General features: G+C 46.5%; 1 protein-coding gene and 1 long non-coding RNA gene across 2 annotated transcripts in view; one reads left to right on the top strand and one right to left on the bottom strand.

Moving 5' to 3' along the window:
- Nucleotides 1-24,034, bottom strand: part of LOC138299823 (uncharacterized) — a 67,442-nt gene that overhangs the window by 41,568 nt on the left and 1,840 nt on the right. The gene's annotated exons all lie outside the window — the stretch shown is intronic.
- MED20 (mediator complex subunit 20) overlaps nucleotides 4,843-24,034 on the top strand; it is a 45,474-nt gene continuing 26,282 nt past the window's right edge. The window contains exon 1 of the mRNA XM_069238417.1: nucleotides 4,843-4,945. Within this exon, the coding sequence (XP_069094518.1) occupies nucleotides 4,932-4,945 (14 nt within the window). The 5' untranslated portion in view covers nucleotides 4,843-4,931. The remainder of the gene's footprint in view (nucleotides 4,946-24,034) is intronic.

The raw sequence follows: 24,034 nt of genomic DNA, 5'->3' as shown, positions 1-24,034 counted from the left end.
TTGGGCAGGGTCTGATGTAAACTTCCTCCAACCAAGCTAGTAGGCATCCACTACTTGGCAGGGGTCTGTGGGTCTCAGGTATGCTGCAATTGGCGTTAGGTGTCCCTGTCCATGGGCTGGTGACTAGCATTGTGACTGTTGTCTAGTGCATAGGGCTGTTCCCTGTGTGTGTGTGTCGTGTAGGCCAGCGGTGGTGATGTTGCCGCCATTGACCAAGTGTATCCTTTGTCTCTCCCCTTGTCCTTATGTGCATTAGCATCATATGGCAGAGGAGCAGAGGCACCGGCGACGGGGAGGGCTGCATCCCACAGGGCCCAGGAGGCTGAATTCTTATACGGTGAAGGCACCAGTGGGACGGAGGGCGAGAGGAGCACCAGGGCAGAGAATGGAGGGGACAGTTCGGACAGTGATACCCCCTCCAATGGAAGCTCCCTGGTGGTGGTGGACACCTCTGTGCCCACCCCAACTACAGGTACAGCCACCACCCCCCTTACCAGCACCGCCCTCCCAGCAGCCCCTCAGTGTGTTTCCCATGCCCGCTCACCCAGGAGGGTGGGCATCTCATTTGCCCCAGGCACCTCAGACCCTCGTCCTGTGAGCCCTGCTGCCCTGAGTGAGGAGGCTATTGACCTCCTGCAATCCATCTCTGTTGGGCAGTCAACCATTTTGAATGCCATCCAGGGGCTGGAAGCCCATTTGCAACAGACAAATGTATTCCCGGAGGGCATTCACTCTGGCATGGGGGCCCAACAGAGATCAATCCAGGCTCTGGCCTCCTCCCTGATGGCAGCCATTGTCCCTGTTTCTAGCCTCCCCCCTCCAACTTCCTCTACCCAATCCCATTCCCCTCAAACCCAACCTATCCCAAGCACACAGGCAGACCAGCATGCACACAGGACAACACACAGGAGTGGTTCAGGCAAACGCAAGCACCACACATCATCCCACATGCACTCACACAATCAACATCCAGATGCGGACATACCAACATCCACTGCCTCCACTGTGTCCCCCTCCTCCTCCTCGTCCACCTCCCTCCCAGTAGCGTCTACACTCACACCTGCATGCACTACATCCTCATCCACTACCACCATCACGCCTATCACTACATCACCACACGCCCCTCACTGGCAGTCACCACCGACACATCCATGCACATGTCCCCTGTGTCCTCTCCCACTGTGTCTGTGACCCTTCCTCCCAAAGTACACAAACACAAGCACTCAGACAACCAACAGCCATCCACCTCACAACAGCATCCAGCCCATGCACCTGCACCCAAATCAGCAGACAGACACCTCCTACAACCACTTCCTCTTCATCCACTCCCAGACATTCACCCTCTTCCCGCCCCAATGTCCCTAAGAAGCTTTTCTTCTCCACCATTGGCCTCTTCCCTACCACTCCGCCGCCTCCCCACTGCCCCGTCCTTCACTTCGGGCCAGGGTGGTCAGAACCCAGACGAGCAGCTCAGCCAGCCAGTCCTCAGCCACAGTAGTGTCAACAGCTACTGCAGGTTGGAGAGGATCCTGCGCACCAGGCAGCCACACTGAGAGGAAGGGCAAGGAGGCACCACCAGCTGCGTCTAGGAAGGGCAAGGGGCCTGCACCAGCAGGCAGGAAGGACAGGAGGCATGGTGCTGGGACTCATTTCAAGCACCGACCACCAACCATGGTGGTTCAGCCGTCCGAGGCTGCAAGGGAAGGGTTGGAGCCTCCCCCCACCATTGGCAGCACCGCCACCAGCACCACTGCCAGCAGCAGCAGCCCCAGTGGGCAGCCATCCGAGGCTGCAGGGGAAGGCCTGGAGCCTCCCCCCACCACTTCCTGCACCGCCACCAGCACCACTGCCAGCAGCAGCAGCCCCAGTGGGCAGCCATCCGAAGCTGCAAGGGAAGGACTGGAGCCTCCCCCCACCACTGCCAGCACCTCCACCAGCACCACTGCCAGCACCACCACCAGCACCACCACTGCCACCACTGAGCAGCCGTCACCGCTGGCGGGCAGTGTGTAGCCCTGCACCCATGGGCTGTTGTGCGGCCTGGGCCCTGAAAATCCTATGGGTCTGACACCCAGGTGAGAGACTGTGACTTTGCACTCCCCAAGATCTGCATCACAGGGCACATTGCCCCCTCCAGAACCAGTGGAAGAAGCCATCCACTCACCCTACCCTTCCCAGGATGAAGCACACTGGGCACAATGCCCCCTCCAGAGCCAGTGGAAGAAGCCATCCACTCACCCCATCCTTCCCAGGATGAAGCACACTGGGCACAATGCCCCCTCCAGTACCAGTGGAAGAAGCCATTCACTCATCCAATGCTTTCCAGGATGAAGCACACTGGGCACAATGCCCCCTCCAGAACCAGTGGGCAAACCACCCACTTGAGGGACTGTGGCCTTGAACTCCCCAGGACCAAGCAGTAGGAAAACCACCCACTAGAGAGGCTGTGGCCTTGCACTCCACAGGACCAAGCAGTGGGCAAACCACCCACTTGAGAGACTGTGGTCTTGCACTCCCCAGGACCAAGCAGTGGGCAAACCACCCACTAGAGAGACTGTGGCCTTGCACTCTCCAGGACAAAGCAGTGGGCGAACCACCCACTTGAGAGACTGTGGCCTTGCACTCCCCAGGACAGCGGGGACATGTTGCCCCCTCCAGGACCAGTGGTGTTGTACCATCTTCCGGCTGAGGTGCCCCCCCATTCCCCGTCCCCCTGAGGTGCCTCCCCATTCCCCGTCCCCCTGAGGTGCCTGTGTATTTTCGACCTGATGCCCCTGCAGTGTTCTCTCCGTGTTGTTGCAGGAGTGAGGTGGGGCCTTGGCCTATGTGTTGTGGCCCTATGGCCCACGGACATTGAGGACTGGGCAGCGTCCCTACATTTGTAAATATGTATATACGTTTAGATTTTGATGCACTTATTCATAGTATTTTGTCATATTACACTCACTTTCTTCAAATCATTTTGTCCTTGCATTATTCCTGAGCGGTATGGGGTGCATATGTAATGTTACCACATCTGGTTGTGTGTATGGTGTTGGGGGTGGGGGTGTTGCGTGTGTGTGTCACTCTCTTTTTGTGTCACTCTCTTTTTCCTCCCCCTCCCTTGTGTGCTAGGCGGCAGTTCTCACTGTGGTCTTCTTCGCTGATGTTGATGTTCATAATGCAGCAGAATGTAGACGAGCATGGGGAATATGTGCAGCTCGGGCTCCATAGTGTCGTGGTTGTTCCCTGAGTCTCCACAGGTGATTCCTTTGACTTCTGAGATCTGTTTCCACCAGGCTTTTGATGTCGTTGGTGTCACCCCGGAAAAGGTGGCGGATAGGCCGATCATAATAGAGTAGGCGATACATTGTCTTCCGCCTGGCTGTTGGCGGTTACCGCTGTGGTGCTTGTTGATTCCGCCGTGGCGGTCGGTGTGTTAAAGTGGCTGTCTGTCTGAGCGGTTTCCGCCGTGGTCATAATTCCATTTTTGTTACTGCCGGACTGTTGGCGTTATTACCGCCGCTTTATCACCAACCGCAGGGTTGTAATGAGGGCCATAGTCCTTTCACTATAATGAGAGGGAGGGTTCCATTCACACAAGATAATCAAGGTTGGTTACTCAAGTCTAGACTGAGACAATGGTTCCCTACAGCAGTTATGAAGAATATTTTAGAAGTTCAAGAGAAATACAAAAAGTATAATGACAAGAGAAATGGAGCAAAAAAAGTGAATTTAAAGAAAGGTGATGTTGTGCATATTAAATTACCAAATAAAGTTAGGAAGGGTGAAAGTAAATACTCTAATCCCATAGAAGTTCTGGAGATCCATACCAATGATGGGAAGCTAAGTCATGGAGGGGTGTGGCATTTCAGTTGTTTTGTGAAATGCAGTGGGAATGCGAAGAGTGAGAATAATAAGAAAATGAAGGGTTATGAATGGTTGGAGTCACATATCATTGAAGACAATGGAGATTCACACCAGTGGGAGGTAAATGGAAGTGAAGAAACTGTTCGCGATGTTGTAGATAGCACGGAAGTTCACAGTAATGAGGAGGTGCCAGACCAAAATAATTCAGAAAATGTATCCAGTACAAAAAGTGGTAGGGAAATCAAACGACCACATTATTTACAAGAATTATGTTACTTAGTTTTTCGTTCTGACAATATATTTGTATATTTTGTTAATGTTCTTCAGTTTAGTCTGTAACATTTGTTATTTTATTTTTGATCTATATTAAGTTTTTGCAATGTTCTGAATGGGAGATATTGTCCATTAAGAAAGGATATGTGTTGTGTTGACTTGTATTAACAAGTGACGTTATTAGAATGTTGAGTAGGTCATAGATAGAATGTCCTGTGGAGGGCGGACGGCGGCAAGTGACAGTTGAGGAGAAATGCCAAAGGAACCTCAGGTGTTGGCCCTTACTGTGAATCTACTTGAATAAAAAAATAGCTCCAGACGTATTAATAGTACGGAGTATTCATAAAAGTGCTAAAATTGCGCTACTAAGGAAAATACCCGAAAGGTGAAAAATGTAAACGGTGCAAAATGCTCAAAGAGACAAAACTGTACAAGTACGGAAGAAAGAAGAGGGTGGAAATGTAAGATGAGCAAACGCTATAAAAATGCAAATGGGTGAAACTGTAAAGGATATTAAAAAAAATACGGTATGGCATAGAATAGAAGTGATAGTGGGATATAAAAGTAGATAGCAAGGGGCTACAAATGAACTATTACCTTGTGGGCTATAAATGCATGACAGATTGGCCGTGGGCCACATTCACTTTTGTGCCTCTTCACTCGTTGCAAAGGATACGCTTGTTTCGGGCTTATTTTTGTAGGTGTTGGGGCTCATTTGTCGTGTGCTTCCGTTGATTCCTACTCCAGCGCACTTCTTCCGGGAGTGCCATGAAAGTGGTTTGTCCTGAAAAGCGATCGCGGGTGCAGCGATGGGGGTGACCTGGTAGGGCTCTTCGTTGGTCATTATGATGGCTGTCAATAATAAACAGTTACCTTTTTATGATTGAGAGAGCGCTAGTGGGCTCTTATCAAAGTTCGTGTATCATGTTAAGCGATGGTACTGCTTCTGTAGTTCTTAGCTTACACCCGCGCGCTGGTGGAAGCAATAGGCAGGAGAAAGAGGACGCGGAGGGCGGTATTATATTATGCGGGCGCTTTAAGAGCGCTTTCCAGCATTTGGATAATTTATGAATGTCGAGCGATCACAAGTGATGCGATGGGGACGGCGAGAAGGAGGATGTGGTTGCGCGAAGCCCCAGTTTCGTTATTTGATACATTTTCGTGTCTCGAGGATGCTTGGGACCGCGCTTGATATTTACTGAATTTGTGGTACATTGAATCTGGAATTGAAATGAGTCTCACGGTCAATAACCAGCAAAGCTACACCTCTGTAGTATTGCTCTAATTCCGCTCAGTGCTGGCTGCAACATAAAGACATGAGAGTCCCATTACCCGCTTCGCCCCACCTTACTCCGTGGATCAGCCGGCGTTGGCAAGTGCATGGGTAAACGCAATACGGTTTGGGGATTTCAAAAAGGCAGAGACTGTCAGTGCTGCTTTGTAAAGCTAGAGCTGTCGTGCAGCTCTTAATTTGTATTGTACGTTTGCTGTGCACAATCTCCCCATGTGACAGGATGGTTGTGCCAAATAAGTATGCTGTTACTCAATACCAAAGCAGTGAAAATGGACTTGTCTCACAAGTAAGAGACATATTTATGTGATGGGCCAATAACTTCTCATTATCTCAACATGAACGAGTATAGTTTCTTGTGTATGAAAGATGTTGTAGTGTAAGTAAAGACCGATAACGTGAAGAGTCTTTAACTCGATTTATTCCAGATCAGAAGTACAATACAAACACGCTGCGAAGGTTACACCAGCGTCTCCGTCCTCAACCATCTCTCTCAACTGCCTCTCCTCCAATCCCCCTCCCCTCCGGAATGTCATTGTCATCACAGAGCATGCGATGACAATTCCATTCGCGTGCTGACAATTCCACTCATTCCATTCACGTGCGTGAATACAACATATCCACTCCCTTTACACAAAACAAAAGAGAAAACGCAATACAACTACAATAACAAATCTTAAAGCAAACTACAATAAAGATGAAAACGAATAAAAATGATACGAATAAAAATGATACACCCTATTATAGTGCATTTGATTTCACACTAGATATCATCACAATACATGACATATTCATTTAAATAAGCCGGAATCCTCTGGCATCTGGGACCCAGCCCCCGTGTGTGGGAACCATCACTAATGGCAGTGTTAATGGCGGAAGTGGGCCCATGCAAATCAACAGTAGGGGGCCTATGCAAACCATTCGATAATTGTTCCTCATCATGCATACAATCACTCCTCGTCAATTCCTCATCTGACATAAACAAGAAACTATTACAGCCCCCCACATTTCCATTTCCCCATTCAGGACCATGGCTTCCACCAGCCTTGCAATATAAGGCTATTCTCCTTTTGTTCCAACGTTGACCATTCTCCAATACTACATGGAAATCATGAACTTCCTTCACCTTCCAAGGTCCTCGAAATTTTGTAAGACCCCCACACACACGTCCTGATCGTATTTTCACCAAATCCCCAACTTCAATCACCTTCACATTTTTTTGTACAGGAAGTGAAACATCCACATGTGTTTCAACTTTCCTAAATAATTCATTCATCCATACAGGGTTCAATTTTGTCCCAGCTTCTCTGCCTCTCATTAACACAAAAGGTGTTTTCCCCCGTTCCTCCATTCACAGTTGTTCTATAGGCCCAAACTAGATCATTGACCATTTCTTGTACATTTTTCCTGCTATTCAATGCCATCTGAATAATGCCTTTCACCATACGGTTACACCTTTCCACCATTCCATTTGCTTGGGGGTTGTACAAGGAGGTGCAAGAATGGTCAATACCACGTGACCTTAAGAAATGTTCCATTTCAAACGACGTCAATTGCGTACCGTTGTCAGTGATGACTTTTGCAGGACACCCCTCTTCCAAAAACACTTCTTTCATTGCCTTAATTGTGTTTGTGGTGGTAATATCCCTTAAAAACTTTACAACCAACCAACGTGAATGCACATCTACCATGACCAAGGCACACCTAACATCCTGACTGACTCCCCCAAGTGGGCCAATGAAGTCCATGCACACTGTGTGCCACCCTTTCCCAGGGTCAGGTATCGACCCAACCACACTTTGTTTCCCTACTTTAAGTCTCTTTTCACCCTCTTTGCAATCACTACAGTTCTCAACCCATATGTCTACATCAGCATCTAGCCCAGGCCACCAGAATTGCTCCCTCAACCTTTTCTTAGTTAATGTCCGACCCAAATGGTCTTCGTGGGCTAACCTAAATAGTTTAATCCTTAACTCTTCAGGAGGCACAAACTTGTCCCCTCTCAAAACAAACCCATCCTTAGTCAATGATAATTCTTCCAACACCTTCAACGCAGGGTGAGGTCCTCATGCCACAATTCACAACGCCAAGGTTTACAAAATAATTACTGAACAGTACCTTCCAACACCTAATCAGTAAGTTGTATGCTGTGGATCCGGTAATCACCTCTCGCCCGTGTTTGTTTGAAGTTCTTTTCCAGATCGCTGGTGTTCGTCACTCGTCGCCATAAATATGTTGTAGTGTAAGTAAAGACCGATAACGTGAAGAGTCTTTAACTCGATTTATTCCAGATCAGAAGTACAATACAAACACGCTGCGAAGGTTACACCAGCGTCTCCGTCCTCAACCATCTCTCTCAACTGCCTCTCCTCCAATCCCCCTCCCCTCCGGAATGTCATTGTCATCACAGAGCATGCGATGACAATTCCATTCGCGTGCTGACAATTCCACTCATTCCATTCACGTGCGTGAATACAACAAAAGACTCCGAAAATTTAACCACCTTTGACGAAGCTCGCGGTTTTGGCACTCACGAGAACTAAAACCCAAGGGTCAGGCAGATTCCAACACAAAGTAATTATGTACCTCATTTTACGTGTTTTCTTTGGAAAGAGAAGAAGTGGTGAATTATTTGCAGTGCAAAGACTGGGGATGCACAAATGGCATTGCAAAATATTGCGCTAAGAGTAGCCTAATTAAAAATCTGGCAAAAGATGTTTTCACAGAGTCATACAGTTTGAATAAAGTGGAAATCAAACCAGCTTTCCTCGATCCGAAGTGTATAATCTTGCTGCTAGAATACGCCTCCACACTTTGCTGTCTGCAAAACCTGTACATCTGAAGATGCAATATTTGGGGGACCAAAGGGCACATTCTAAAAGTTTGGAGAGACTGTCTTAGGAGGAGGTTAGGTTCTATCAATTCTTCCTAAAGGGTTGCTTAACCATGATGCTCACGTTTATCAATATCTTTTTATTAAGCACTTCGTACCGCATCCCTGCTGTTTGTAAGCGCTGTTAATAACGGGAATTGCTAATACTCTATAAAATAGTTATTGCCATTTGTAAAGCACATACTTGGCATTTGGCATCACACTTTTACTCAATTTACCATCCACTGACAGACGGGAAATTTAGACCTACTATCAGGATTACAGTTTGAGATTATAGCAAATACCTATGGTGACTGTGTAATTCCCTGAGCCAGTTTGGAGGACATCCCCTAATGGGTGGTGCAGACTGTGCAGGGTTGCATCTTGATAGTGCCTAGTAGTCCCCTGCCCCTTACCTTCTGAATGTCCACAAGTTCAAAGACCCAGTGGCTGGGTAGAACTATGAACATACACGTGAGGATCGGATTCATTTTAAATACCCTGTTAATGCAAACACCTGACTGAATCTGTGAGCCTCCTGGCTGAGCGATTTTACAACACGCTGTGATGCTTCTGCTGTTGTGGGGATTTAAACCTTCTTGGGACAGTGTTTAGCTCTTCTGTGAATCATCAGCATAACCTAGTTTTCTCTACTTTGTTTTTAGGTCTAGCATAGCAGCGCTTCCGACGTGTTGGTATGTATCTGGGCTTTCATCCATGCCCACCTCACACCCATCACTATCAGTCGTTCATGGGCTTGCCTTTCAAAAATCCTTTGTTTTCATTGATAACTGCTTTACGTTTGCCCCTCCTTAGGGCAGTTTGGTTACCGCCTTGGCCATCGACCCTGTTACATGGATAATTTCACATTTGCTGGTAACATTGACTCCGAGCGAACTTCTTTTTCTTTTTGACTCTCTCCTTCGCGCTCACGGAGGCTCTTTGAATTGGCTTGCTTATGTCAAGTGTTTTACTTTTTATTTTCAGTTTATGTGACAAGAAAAGTCAAGTTAGGAATTTACAATGCTAATAGCTCTAACTCAAGCAAACGCAAGACCCATTGCATTGCAAATGCTTATTTTGTACTGCAGTTGCATTCTTTTGCTCCAGGAGGACAGCATATGAGCCCAGCAGGGCACACAAGGGATGCGTTTTGGGCTGCAAGCATAGTCCTCTGCCTTGGTGCTATTTTATTACGTTCTGTGGTCAGTCGCCCTGTAGCCTTGTCAAAGAAGTTAATAACCTATTTGTCCTAGGGCCTTCGGTTTGCACATGGTTCATGTGTCGCCTAACAAGAATTTGCATTGCAGTGGGTCTCATTTGCTCCAGTACGAGCTATTGGCGTTGTAAATTCGTAACTGGACTTTTCTTGCCACTTAAATTGAAAATTAAAAGTACAACATTAGTTGACACAAGAAAGACGATTCAAAGTGCCATGGATGCCATGTGCGCGGAGAAGGGACACCAAAGGAAAAATAAATTCGTTCACAGTCAAACATATCAGCAATCGTGCAATTATCCATGTAACAAAACCTCCCCAGGGAGGGAAAAACGTAATGCATTTACCAATGATAACAGAGGATTTTTAAAAGACAAGCCCACGAACGAGTGAAAGTGATAGGCGTGCAGTGGGCGTGGTTAAAATCCCACAATACTTACAACAGGTCAAAGCGCTTACGAGCTCGACCTAAAATGCTTAGAGAGACCTGCTCTTTCTGTGTGTACTTGTTTGGCAGAAGGGTTCGAATGGCATATGTGTAAGGTTTTCTCGAGAAATGTGCTGTTATGGAAGTCACGTTTCAAACATGTTGTTTGGGTCCTGCAGGAGAGTTTCTGTACAAATATACTATTAACGAGGTGAAGTTTGAATTATAAGAAGTTGGTGTACTTTAACCCATTTCACTGAGAACGACACTGGCGCGCCCTGATCACATGTCTTTTCGATCCATGATTGCACCTCTGAAGATTTCAGGGGCCGACAAACCAAGCCACTATCCTTTAGCATACGAGACAAAAACATTTGGAGGGATGTGCAAATCTTGCACATCCCCAGACTGGAACTCTGGAAATGCAGGAATGAATAGACAAAATGTCCAGCCTCTTCCTACACGCTGCAAGTGTTTGGAACCCACTTTGGGTTTCGAGCTGGAAGATCGTAATCCCTACACTTCAGAAAAGAAGTTAAGACCGTACTTTTCATGCAATATTTCATAACACTGTGAACTCCCATGTCACAAACGCAGCACCCTTCCCCATTACCCACCCGACCTTTAACTGTCCTTCATCCCCTGATTAGTGGCCCCTTATAACCTATCCTTGTTGTTTAGTATTCCATTGCTGGGTTTTAGCTATATAAATCCACATAAGTGCAAATAAGATATGCATTTAAATGGCCAGTCCTTCTGGAAGGCCAGTAGTCTTGAGTTAGTCAGTCACATTTAAAGCTCGTGTTTGGCTTGTAGTTCGCTCCTTTGCAACCCTAATGGTCAAAATACAGCAGATTGAACACCAACGTATTTCCCCGTCTTCTCAACTCCCCATCTTCAAACAGAACAGTTTCTCCTGTAGCATGATTTAAATAGGACAATATTGAGAATGCACATATCACTAGGAACAAGACCATGCCCATCAGCTAGTGTCATGTTGCATTTACTTTATAAACAAAGTATTTTGACTGGAATGGAGTAAGTTAAAAATCAAATGCAAGCTTTAAAGGTGACATAAACTAGGATTTTCGCCTCACGACCCACTGTTAAGGAAAAACGGTCCGGAAAGACTATTTTTAAATGCATGTATTATCAGGCGAGCCAGTTCTCATGTCACCTTTTCACCTTCTTAGGAGGGCCTGGCAGATGTTGTTGCCTATCGTGCAATAAATAAAAATATAATAAAAGGTCTAAATCCTTACATAGAGGGTGTTTGCGTGAGCCCTCTTCTGTCTGTTGAAAAGTCATTCATATTCTGCTTCGCCCCCTAACAGCATACTGCATGCAACATTGGGTTAGCCAGTGAGTGGCTGCATTTGTCCTGATCACATTTGTACGTTCGCCTGCTTAAGTGTCTGTCTGGGTTGGTGGGCCAATAATGTTAGTCATTTTTTCCTTCTATAGATCCCCTTTCATAATGCTTCTTTTCTACTTTTTTTTTTTTTTTTTTACAGCTTTGTACTGGCCTGTTGGGCAACCAACTTTATTTATGTCTGCGGAGTTTGTGTGGCTGTTTTGTTCTGGATGGGTGAGTGGATGAAGGCAAAAAATGAGTCGGTGAGTGAATGGATGGATGTTCTGAGAGTAAGATGGAGTACATGCATGTTTCCTAATTCGTGAATGATGGAAGATGCACTTTCAGTTATAAGCCAAACCTATCACATTACCAGTGTTCATTTAAGAACTGTGCTTTTTTTCATCAACCTGTTTCCTCCGGCCCATCTCTTCCTGATTCAGGCACCTCAAGGCTTTTGCAATATATAGTGCCTCAATAATCCCCTAATATATTTTGTGATTATGTATTATTATTTTCTGGTGTACTAATGAGGAAATATATTAGTTATTGAAATTATATTAATGATTATTTCTACTATAACAGTGTGAGTTAATAGTATAAGGATGTAACTGAAATTATGGGTGGCAAGGATTATGAGAGTGCATTAAGGTAGTATTATTCGCATGTTTTAAATGCTGGTATTTTTATTCCCCGGGATATTATGAGTGGTTGCTTTAAAGGTCTTCTTGGTAGACCTGCCTGATAAAGATGGCCCCATTCAGCATGATGAAGTTAAAAGGAAGTTTAATGAAGTTCAAAAGGTTACAGGAAACCCCAGCAACCACATCAGCTAGCTAGCAACTGACTGCTGTAGTCATTCCATAGGACATTCTACATTTCCAGAATACACATCTAAACTTTAAGCAGATTTTAAATACTAAATACAACCCCGCATCGTCCCACTTTCCTTTTTTTTTTTTTTTCCAAAATGCAAAAAGGAAGAGAGAAGATAAACTTATGGACTAATGTAACAAGGAAAGAAATATACAATAAACTAAAGAAATTTTATACATAGTCCTTCGTGAATTTAGGTGGGACTACACTCATTTAATTCTCCTCAGGTCAGTCTTTTCACTCAAGCTTGTACGTTTGGCCTCATGAATAGAATTATGATGTGCAACCACAATTCTATTCCAAGTTCCATATGCAGTTGTCATCCAGGTTTACAGAGTTGGGAAATAATTTAACACCCTTAAGCGGAGAGGAAAATGTTCATGTTCCACCTCTCTTGGGAATTTTTACTCCTAACCGTGTCACCTACATTTACATTAGTACGACAGGGTGAATATCTTTTGTCAAAGTTTTGGTTTTGGCTCCAAACCTTACCTTGCTGTATATTCCTCCCCACCTTTGTGTAGAGAGGTTCCCATGGACATACACATCTTTAAAGACAGATCCATCAACGTATTAGGCTTCCTGCTTCTAAATAAGTCAAAATACACTTTACCTGTGACTGAATGAGGCGTTAAACAAAACATTTTCACCCTTTCAAGGATCTTCTTTTTCCAATCCTTGTTTTGAGTTTTTGCAGTCTGAATAGATTCTTTCAGTACTGTGTTGAATCTCTCTACTACGCCATTGGTTTATGGATGGTAGAGCAAATGTTTTGTTTAGTTCCCTCTTTGGGACAAAAATTCTTCCATTTCTTTGGAGACTAACTGTACCCTGTTATCTGTCAGGACGTAATCCGGAAGTCCTTCTCTGCTAAAAATCTCTTTGAGAAATCCACTCACACTGCCTGTTTCTATTTTCTGTGTGTTTCTCTGGCCAGCATGAGAACTTATCTGTTAATACCAACACATAAGATTGGCCTGCTTTGCCGATGACTGGGCCAAAAAAGTGTCAAAAGCTACTTTTTGCCAAGCTCTACCTGGTGCATCTCTCCCTACCATAGTCTGTACCCTTGTTTGACAAACATTATCCCTTGATTCACACTCTTTAGAGTCCCTAACAACTCTCTCCATCTGAATGTCAATTCCAGGCCACAAGAAATGTAATCTGATTCTTTTCTTAGTTTTTGCAATTCTCTGATGCCCTTTATGACTCAGTAAAATGGATTTTACTCTGACCTTACTGCGTAAAACCAATTTTGTGCCTCTTTGCAGCATACCATCACGCTCAGACAACTCACCCTCACTTTCCAAAACTTTCGAACTCTGCATAAGAAAAGTAGACAAGCACTTACTTCCAAAATTTAGTACAATTTTGGGGAGGTGCCACTTTGGAAGAGACAACAAAAACCGCAGGAGTCCATTCAGAGTTGTGTCACTCATCTGCGTAAATTGGGAGCCACATGCAAATTTGAAGGTAGCTTGGAAGAATGCATCCAAGACCAGTTCATGTTGGGTTGTAACATAGAAAAGGTCAAGTATGAGTTGTGTCAAAAGGATGACCCTAAATTAGATGAGGTGCTGTTTATTGCTAAGAAGAGCAAACATTCTTTAGCCTGTGTAGAAGTAATAAAGGAGGAAAATGGTCTTGCTTTATTGGAGAAGGTGCACAGTATAAGCAAAGTACAAGTGAGACATACAGACACTTGCAATCCTAAGGATTCTTTTAAAGACAAATGTTTTAGGCTCATTAGGTCATCTAGCAAACCACAAAAGTTGTCTACGGACAGCATTGTTAGTGAAGACGAGTTGAAGTCACAATTGAGAGAGGACATAGCATTGCAAGAAGTGACTAGGTTGATCAGTAAGGCGGGGAAACTCAAGGGGAGGAGTGAGTGAGGGCAGATTAAAGTTTTGAAAAGTGATGGTGAGTTGTCGAGATATCACTTTTTAAAGGTTTACATGAGTCTCGAACCTTAAGAATCAATGGTTATATCCTTGTAACACACAGTACCTGGGATGCGTAAAAAAATAACGACGCACAGGGGCGCAGAGGAGGAGATGCGTTGAATAATAAGGCGCTGCGTCACATTTTCTGAAGGATACAACTACCTGTGGATTCCTCACCTCATGAATACTCCCATGGCGCCAGCATTCGACGGAAATCTTCTTACTAGTCTCTGCACGTCGACGAGGACGTCACTGTCTCGCACGCGACGCCGTCTGACGTCATACAGGCAATAAGAGGTCCTCGACGACGTGCAGACGTCAGTTCCCTTTTTTCCGTGCATTCGAAACGGTTATCTTCGAGGGAGCAACTGTTACTCTTGCGGTTACAGTGTATATCTTGCTGCGTACTCTTTCTCTGTGGAAATAATGTCGCAGAGAAAGTCTGGATTTAAGCCTTGTCGTGAGTGTGGAGGCAAGATGTCGGTGACGGATCCTCATTCCGATTGCCTTTGGTGTTTGAGCTCCGACCACGACGTCTCGACTTGTGATTCGTGTCAGCACATGAATCCGAAGGCCCTTAAAGAACGCGAGGCGAAGCTGTTTATGGCCAAGTCAAAGGAGAAGCATCACAAGAAAAAGTCTTCTCCAAGACATCGGCGTCATCGAGACTCCCGGCGCCGTAGAGAATCTCGGCGTCATTCAAGGGAGGCTCGTTCCAGGTCTCCGGATCGGCGCCGGAGGACATGGGAGGTCAGCCCCACGGTGACGCCGCATCCTTCGACGCCGTTGCTCTCTCCGGCGTCTCCAACTTCGCCTGGACAGGCGTCGGTGATTGAGGTATTGGAGCCTCAAGTGTTTTCTCCGGCGCAGACGCCGAGGCCGGCGTCGGGGTCGCCTCCGAGTCAGGCACCCCAGTATCCGGCTTTTCCCACCCCTGGAGCCGATAGTTCCGCATTCTTGAATGCGATGTATGCCATCTTCCAACAGATGGCTCCAGGGGGTGCTCCGGCTGGGCCTTTGGCCTTTTCTTTGGGTGATCCTGCGCCTCTTCGGCCGGCACCCTTTATGCCCTTTCTCCCGTTTGGGAACGTGGGCTCGGCGCCAGTGTCGGCGCCGGTGGCCGCTCCGATGGCTTCGGACGGATTGGCCCCAGGGATTTCCATGCCGTCGACGTCGAGATTTCGGCCTGTGACTCCGGTGGGTCCATCCGTTTCATCTGCTCTTCAGTCGGCGCCGAAGTTACCTGTGGCGCCGGATGCGGCGTCGGTGGCTTCGGAAGATCGGCGCCGATCTCCGACTTCGGCGGAGGTATTGTCGACTCCGCGGATTGAGCAACGACTGCATTCAAGGAGGCGTGCTCTCCGGGTACTAGAGGAGCAGGAGTACCAACGAGCCCTAGAGGAAGGAGAGCTAGAGGACTCGGGTGATGGGCTGCGTGGACTGGAGTCGGCCAGTGGGCTGGACACTTCCCCTGAGTGGGACCTTTTGTCCCCGGGGGAATATACAGAGGAAGCTGCTTCCTTTCATACAGTGGTACGGAAGGCAGCTAGTTTTTTGGACCTGCCTTTGCCGGTGGTGGAGGCGAAACAAAACCTTTTGACAGAGGTGTTGCATCCGGCCTCAGCCGCGGCGGAGCCTCTATTACCTTTTAATGACGCTCTGCTGGATCCGGTTTTAGAGGTGTGGAAGAAGCCGGCATCTTCCCCAGCAGTTCACAGAGCCGTGGCCAGGAGGTATCGGACGGCTCCAACTGATCCTGGTTTCCTATCTAGGCACCCTACGCCGGAGAGCTTGGTTGTGCAGGCCTCCTGTTCGTCCAAGTCAGCGCCTGGTTCTTTTCCGACGGTGCCGGGGGACAGAGATTCAAAAAAGCTGGAGGCGCAGTCGAAGAAGATTTTTTCGTCCTGCAGTCTGGCTTTAAAAGCCACCAATGCAACCTGTATCCTGGGGAGGTATATTCATGCTCTGATGGATGACATCTCCTCTTCGTTTACAGAGCTTCCCCAGGGTCTTTTGGATCTTGTCTCTGATGCTCAGGCTGCTGCGACCCAAATTATCCAGACGGGACTGGATACCACCGACTCGGTAGCCAGAGCAATGGGCACAACTGTGGTGGAAAGGAGACAGGCCTGGCTCCGTAACTCGGGCTTTTCGGCAGATGTACAGTCCACATTGTTGGATCTCCTGTTTGATGGGGACAAACTGTTTGGGGCTAAGGCTGATTCGGCCTTGGAACGGTTTAAGGAGAGCAGGGCCACGGCTAAGTCGCTGGGACTCCAAGCTCCTTCTTCCACGGCCTCTTCCAGATTCTTCAGGAGGTTTCGTGGATTTGGGCGTGGCTCTTCCTCCTCTTCCTTTCGGGGAAGATATCAGCAACCTGCCTCTTCCCATCCCTATAGATCTTTTAGGGGGAGGGGTAGGGTCCGCACCAGGGGAGCTTCTCAGCAGCACTCTGCCTCTTCCTCATCCTCTGGCGGGGTGCAGCAGGGGAAGCAGCCTTAGGCTTCCACCATTTCCCACTCACTCCTCTCCTGTAGGGGGAAGATTACAGCATTTTCTCACCAAATGGGAGACTGTTACGTCGGACACTTGGGTTCTCAGTGTTGTGGGAAAAGGCTACACCCTTCCCTTTCGGGAGTTTCCGCCCCTCATCCCGCCCGCCCTTCGTATTGTTCACAAGAACACCTCCTGTTGCTAGAACAGGAGGTAGAAGTCCTCCTTTTAAAGGGCGCGGTGGAGTTGGTCCCGGAGCAGGAAAGGGGTCAAGGAGTTTACTCAAGGTATTTCCTGATTCCCAAGAAGGATGGTCGTTTGAGACCAATTCTGGACCTGAGGATCTTGAATTGGTTCCTCAAGCAGGAAAAGTTCAAGATGCTGACCCTAGCACAGGTGCTTTTGGCGTTGAACATGGAAGACTGGATGGTGTCTGTCGACTTGCAGGATGCTTACTTTCATATCCCGATACTCAAGTCACACAGGAAGTATCTCCGGTTTGTGGTGGGATCGCAACACTACCAGTTTGCGGTCCTTCCGTTTGGTCTTACTTCAGCACCTCGAGTCTTCACGAAGGTGATGTCGGTGGTTGCGGCAGAGCTCAGAAGGAAGGGGATAGCAGTATTCCCTTACTTGGACGATTGGTTAATCAAAGCCAAGTCCCCGGAGCTTGTGTTGCGTCATCTGCAGTCAACAACCCAGTTGTTGTTCGACCTGGGCTTTTCGGTGAACGAGCCCAAATCTCACCTAGAGCCCTCTCAGCGCCTCCTGTTCATAGGGGCAGTACTGGATACAACATTGGGTCGGGCCTTTCCTCCGCCTCAGCGGATTCAAGATATTCAGGATTTGGTTCCAATGTTTCGAAATGGAGCGGTAGTTCCAGTCCTCAAGGTCCTTCGTCTGCTCGGTCTTTTTGCCTCCTGCATTCTGTTGGTCACGCATGCTCGCTGGCACATGAGGGCTCTTCAGTGGTGCCTCCGAAGGCAGTGGTCTCAACACAGAGGGGATCTAGAGGGTACTGTCAAGATCTCCAGAGATGCTGCTGTGGATTTGAAGTGGTGGATTGCAAGCAACAATCTTTCACAAGGAAAGCCGTTCCAGCAGTCGCCACCAGTGACAACAGTCATAACGGATGCTTCCACTCTAGGGTGGGGAGCTCATCTGGGGGATCTGGAGATCAAAGGTCTTTGGTCTCCAGAGGAACAGATTTTTCACATCAATCTGTTAGAGTTACGGGCTGTACGTCTGGCTCTCAAGGCCTTCCTCCCTTCCCTTCGTGGTCAGTCGGTACAGGTCCTAACGGACAATACTACCACGATGTGGTACATAAACAAGCAGGGAGGAGTGGGGTCGTACCTTCTCTGCAGAGAAGCTCTTCGACTATGGTCCTGGGCAAAGGACCATCGGATTTGCTTGATAGCAAACCATCTGGCCGGAGTTTTGAACGTGCGTGCGGACAGTCTCAGTCGCCACTTCTCGGCAGACCACGAGTGGCGTCTCCATCCAGATCAAGTCCGTTTAATCTTCCAGAAGTGCGGGTTTCCTCGGGTAGATCTGTTCGCCACTCGAGAGAACGCGCATTGTCCGTTGTTCTGCAGCCTTCAGTATCCGATGCAGGAAGCGTTGGGGGACGCGTTTCAAATGACCTGGTGCGGCCAGTTGCTTTACGCGTTTCCTCCCATACCCTTGATTCCTCGAGTATTGAGGAAGATTCGCCAAGACCGGGCTCTAGTAATCTTAATAGCTCCGGATTGGCCAAGGAGGGTGTGGTACTCCGACCTTCTCCAACTCTCAACGTGCCCACCGCTCCGTCTCCCTTTCAGGGCAGACCTCCTCTCACAGTCGCAGGGGCAGGTTCTACACCCCAACCTCCAGAGTCTGCACCTACATGCCTGGAGATTGAACGGGGCAACCTGAGTTCCTTCTCTCTCCCGCCTGAGGTAGTGGATGTTATATTAGCGGCCAGGCGACACTCCACTAAATCTATCTACGCTAATAGGTGGTCTAAATTTGTTGCGTGGTGTGGAGAGAGGCAGATTGATCCCATACATGCTCATCTATCGGACATTTTGTCTTTTGCTCTATCTCTGGCGCAAAAAGGTTGTGCAGTGGCTACCATTAAAGGTTATTTATCGGCCTTGTCAGCCTTCATATGTCTTCCAGACCAACCATCTTTATTTAAATCCCCTATTGTTATCAGATTCTTGAAAGGTCTTCTAAATCAATATCCTCCAAAGCCATTCGTTATGCCGCAATGGGATTTGTCCTTAGTCCTGACTTTCCTTATGGGGTCCCCTTTTGAACCTATGCATTCTTGCCCCTTGAGGTATTTGGTTTTAAAAACAGTCTTCCTGATAGCTATAACATCAGCAATGAGAGTGAGTGAGTTGCAGGCCTTATCAGTAAAACCCCCTTATACAACTTTTTATGGGGATAAGGTGGTGTTGAGGACCAAGGCTGCTTTCCTCCCGAAGGTTGTTTCACCCTTCCATTTGGCTCAGGCAATTACTTTGTCCACGTTCTATCCTCCGCCTCATCCTTCCAAAGAGGAAGAAAGACTGCACCGTCAGGACCCAAAGAGAGCGTTGAGCTTCTTTATCGATAGAACAAGGGATTTCAGGCTGGAGGATCAGCTGTTTATTGGATACGTGGGCAAGAGGAGAGGAAAGGCAGTCCACAAGAGAACACTATCCAGGTGGGTTGTTCTTTGCATTAAAATATGTTACTCTTTGGCAAAGAAGGATCCTCCTGAGGGCATTAGAGCTCATTCCACCAGAGCTAAGTCGGCCACTTCGGCCTTAGCCAGAGGTGTTCCTGTGGTCGACATCTGCAAGGCCGCAACTTGGTCGTCCCTTCACACTTTTGCAAAACATTACTGTTTAGATTCTGAGGTTAGAAGGGACGGCCATTTTGCACGGTCAGTGCTGCAGGATTTCTTGGTTTGACCATTTAGGCACCCACCGCCGGGCGTGGTACTGCTTTGGGACTCTATTCATGAGGTGAGGAATCCACAGGTAGTTGTATCCTTCAGAAGAACGAGTTACTTACCTTCGGTAACGACTTTTCTGGTGGATACATTAGCTACCTGTGGATTCCTCACGGTCCCACCCGCCTCCCCGTTGCCTTTATGGTCTTGCCAAGTAATCCTTGAGTGCGCTCCTCTTGGTCCTTGAGGGTGCAATAGATGTATATATATAATATATTTGTATATATATATATGTGTATATGGTATATACTTGGTGTGTGTATATATTTTAAAAGAGAGAGTTTTATATATATATATATGTAGATAAAAAGATTTACAGTTATTCATACAATGTGGTGTATTTTACAATATAATGGATGTTGCCTTGCTCTTTCATTGCATTGCCTGGTTGTTCTCATGCACGTAAAAAATGATTGGTACTGACGTCTGCACGTCGTCGAGGACCTCTTATTGCCTGTATGACGTCAGACGGCGTCGCGTGCGAGACAGTGACGTCCTCGTCGACGTGCAGAGACTAGTAAGAAGATTTCCGTCGAATGCTGGCGCCATGGGAGTATTCATGAGGTGAGGAATCCACAGGTAGCTAATGTATCCACCAGAAAAGTCGTTACCGAAGGTAAGTAACTCGTTCTTCTGGCGCAGCACAGACGATGCATCGTTTCTTTCCATGCTGCAAGGTGATGCATTGATTTCCAGGAGTCCAGCCTTGGTTCCTGACTGCGATGCAGGGATATTTTGATGTCTAGGGACGATGCGTTGAAAATCATTGACGTACGCGCTGCGTCGATCCGGTAGGTGATGTGACAAATTTTTAGCCGCAAGGCTGGCGCTGCGTCGATTTCTGCAGGTGTTGCGTCAATTTTGCGACACGCAGGTATTTTCTTCTCTGGGGTGAATTCTTTTTTTGGCCCCGAGGCTTCAGAACAGGAGACAAGCTCAATCCAAGGCCTTGGAGAGCACTTGTGGGGAAGGCAGAGTCCTTCCAGCAGAATCACAGGCCAGCAGGCAGCAGGGCCCTAAGCAGGGCAGCAGTCCTTCTTAGCAAAGCAGTCCAGATAAGTCCTTTGGGCAGCCAGGCAGTCCCTCTGACAGACTCCAGGTGTTGATCCAGAAGCATCTGATTTGGTGGGGTCAGAGACCCAGTATATATACCCCAAAAGTGCCTTTGAAGTGTGGGGAAGGTCTAAGAGTGCTTTTGAAGTGCACAGGATCCCCTTTCAGCCCAGTCCCGTCTGCCAGGATTCTGTGGGGGGTTGTTAGTCCTTTGTGTGGGGGCAGGCCACTCGCCATTGAAGTGTAGGAGGGAGCCCCCCACCCCTACCCACACACTTCCTGCCTAAGGAGACCCATTCAGTATGCAGATGAATACAGATATTCCTGAGTGCCCTGTATTTATGACAGTCTGGTTGGAATGCACAAGGGGAGCTTTCATCCAGCACAGACCAGATGTGGATTGGAGACAGTCTGTAAGGCACAGATGGCAGTAAGTGCACAGAAATGCCCACTTTCTAAAAGTGGCAATTCTAAAATAGTAATATAAAATCCAACACCACCAGTAAGCAGGGTTTTCTGTTACTATTCTGACCATATTAAACAGGACATGGCTACTCCTTCCAGATCAGAATCTGCCACTTAAAAGTAGATGAGGGCAGTTCTAATGCTAGTCTATGAGAGAAGCAGACCTTATAGTAGTGGAAAACAAATTTGTGAGTTTTTCACTACCAGGACATGTTAAACATGTAAGTACATGTCCTGCCTTTTATTCACATAGCACCTTGCCCTATGGGTTACCTAGGGCCTACCTTAGTGGTGATTTATATGTAGAAAAAGGGGAGTTTAAGGCTTGGCAAGTAGTTGTATAGGCCAAGTTGAGGTGGCAGTGAAACTGCACACACAGGCCTTGCAATGGTAGGCCTGAGACATGGTTAAGGGTCGACTTATGTGGGTGGCACAATCAGTGCTACAGGCCCATTAGTAGCATTTAATTTGCATGCTAGGTGCACACGTAGTGCACTTTACTAGGGATTTACAAGTAAATTAAATATGGCAATTGGGTATAGGCTAATGTTGCCATGTTTTAGGGAAGGGAGAGAGCAAATGCCCTTTAGCACTGGTTAGCAGTGGTAAAGTGTCCAGAGTCCTGAAGCCAACAAAAATTAGGCCAGAAAAAAAGGAGGAGGAAGGCAAAAAGTTTGGGGTGACCCTTCAGAGAGGGCCATTTTCCAACAACCCCACTCAGGATGATTATGTTTAAACAAAGTTTAATGAAATTCAACAGGTTACAAGAAATGTCCCAGCCACCACATCACCCAGCTAGCAAGTGATCTCTGTAGTAGTTCCATAGACCATTCTACATTCCTGGAATACGCATGTAAAGATTCACCATACTAAAATATTCTACATACTAATTACAAAGATACAACTGCGAAGATACCAGAACCTACTCTCAATGGCAAGTCGGGTAAATCTTATTTTTATTCTGGTTCCTGCAAGAACGCTAGGTGATGAATAAATAGCATTCATGATGTTGCCTTCCATTAGATCACCAGGCCTTAAGATCCTCAATTACACAGATTGAAGAAACCCGAAGTTCTCTGAGGGTGATTAGTTGTACACAAAAAAGGTTGAGTACAGAGGATAATCCCATATTTCTTGTCTTAGTTTCCTCTTTTTAGACCGAGGAAACTTCTTGTGTATATTTGTACAGTAAGAAAGATAGAGTATCGTGTCTGATGTGAAACAGTTTAGATAATACCATACATTTAAGTCCCATGAAAGAGAATCCTCTACCCAGAAAAAGCACCGTCTGCTCTATCTATTCCACACTTCAGGTGTATAATACGGGTGTAAGCTAAAATGAGGATGAACAGCTTTACTTAATGCTTTTGTGATTATTAAGTTAGTAATTTAACTTTTACTTGAACTTGATATTGCGTTATACATGGCACGAACAAGCTGTAGTTGGTGATGGCAATTACATGGGCCACATAAGCTGTGTTGGATCTATGGGAGCTATTCTGACCCACTTGTTCTGCTGGATATTTTGTGATGGCATGTTGTAATTGCCAAATAAGTAGCATATATGCATTGAGTGTATATGAACTTCTCTGTGAATTGCTTTATGATTATGTGTACCGGTGTTTTATTAGTATGTATTGTTGGCAATTATAGTTGAACACAGTATGGTAGCCTGATTCAGGGCATTTGTGGGTTGTGTTGAATGGTTGGAATATGTTATTTCTAATGTGTATTGTTGCATTGTCCTGCCGTTACAAAGAAAATAATACTATCTTTACATCACTTAAATCAGAAAACTTTCATCTAGTAAAGAAGCAACAACATATGGACTTGGTCTTGGGCCCTTACATCTAATCAAATATCACAGCTGCAGACACACTTGATTAGAATCTCTGCTAAACTGCATGGTGGCCTATTCATCCCTGAGCCCCAGGGTTCGCTGGGTTTTCCTGGGCGGTTCTGTCGGTGGTTGAAGCAGTTGGCAGAGAAGCCGTGGGCTCTCCCAATTCATATCGTTTTCTCCCTTGGATTATACAAATCTCCAGTTTTCTTTCCTAATGCAGAGCATCCAGTGCTCATTTAATGCGTATTACCCTGTGCTGTTTTGGTGCACATTACCCTACGTTTTCCTGAAATGATAGCTTGGTATTCCTTTGATGTAAATGTACTGTTAACTGATGTTTTTTTCTGTTAACTGATCACGTCTTATCATGATGCGATGATATAAGGTAAAGGCCACTTGAAGAACGTATTAGCTCAATTTAGAGATTTGGAGATGAATGCATTGTTGTACTGAGTCCCAACTAAATTATGCATATTTGCTTGGATTATAATTAAGCACCCCTAACGAAATTTCCAAATCCTGATTTCCCAATGAACATAACGGTGCAAGAAGGGGTAGAGGCTGGCAGATAAAGGAATTCCAGCATACAAAATGGAACATCATGAACACTTACCTGCCAAAATTCCCCTAGCTGTGTGCAGGCATAAACTAGTTAGTCTTCTTTTAAAAAAAAAACATAACCGCAATATCCTCAAACTCAGCTCCATCGCTCCGATCTTCTATCATCCAATATGTCTCAGGGGTATGTCACTGGGAGAACATGTGTTTGGTCCTCTTTCATAACTCCCTGCAGAGTGGTGAAATAGCTTGAAACTCTGACCTCCTCCTCCTCTGAATCACATGATGTAAGTCTGGAAAAAAGTTTGTCACTCTGCCATTCTTGTGACTTGCTTCCTTTTGAGAAAGATGTCGAAAGACGACCATAACCTCCCCTGCATCCAGGGTCCTTTTGTAAGGAACTGGACCACTCCTTGAACATTCAGACACACATGGTCACTTTTCAGAACATCCTTCCTCCAGAAATAAAGTAAATTGGGGCATTCTTCGTCACTCTCTGTCACTGGAGGCTCTGCTAGAACCCTGATCT

Source organism: Pleurodeles waltl, chromosome 6, assembly GCF_031143425.1.
Source record: "Pleurodeles waltl isolate 20211129_DDA chromosome 6, aPleWal1.hap1.20221129, whole genome shotgun sequence".
NCBI classification, from domain to species: domain Eukaryota; kingdom Metazoa; phylum Chordata; class Amphibia; order Caudata; family Salamandridae; genus Pleurodeles; species Pleurodeles waltl.
The sequence above is the reverse complement of the archived record's forward strand: the minus strand, read 5'-3'. Positions and strand labels throughout refer to the sequence as shown.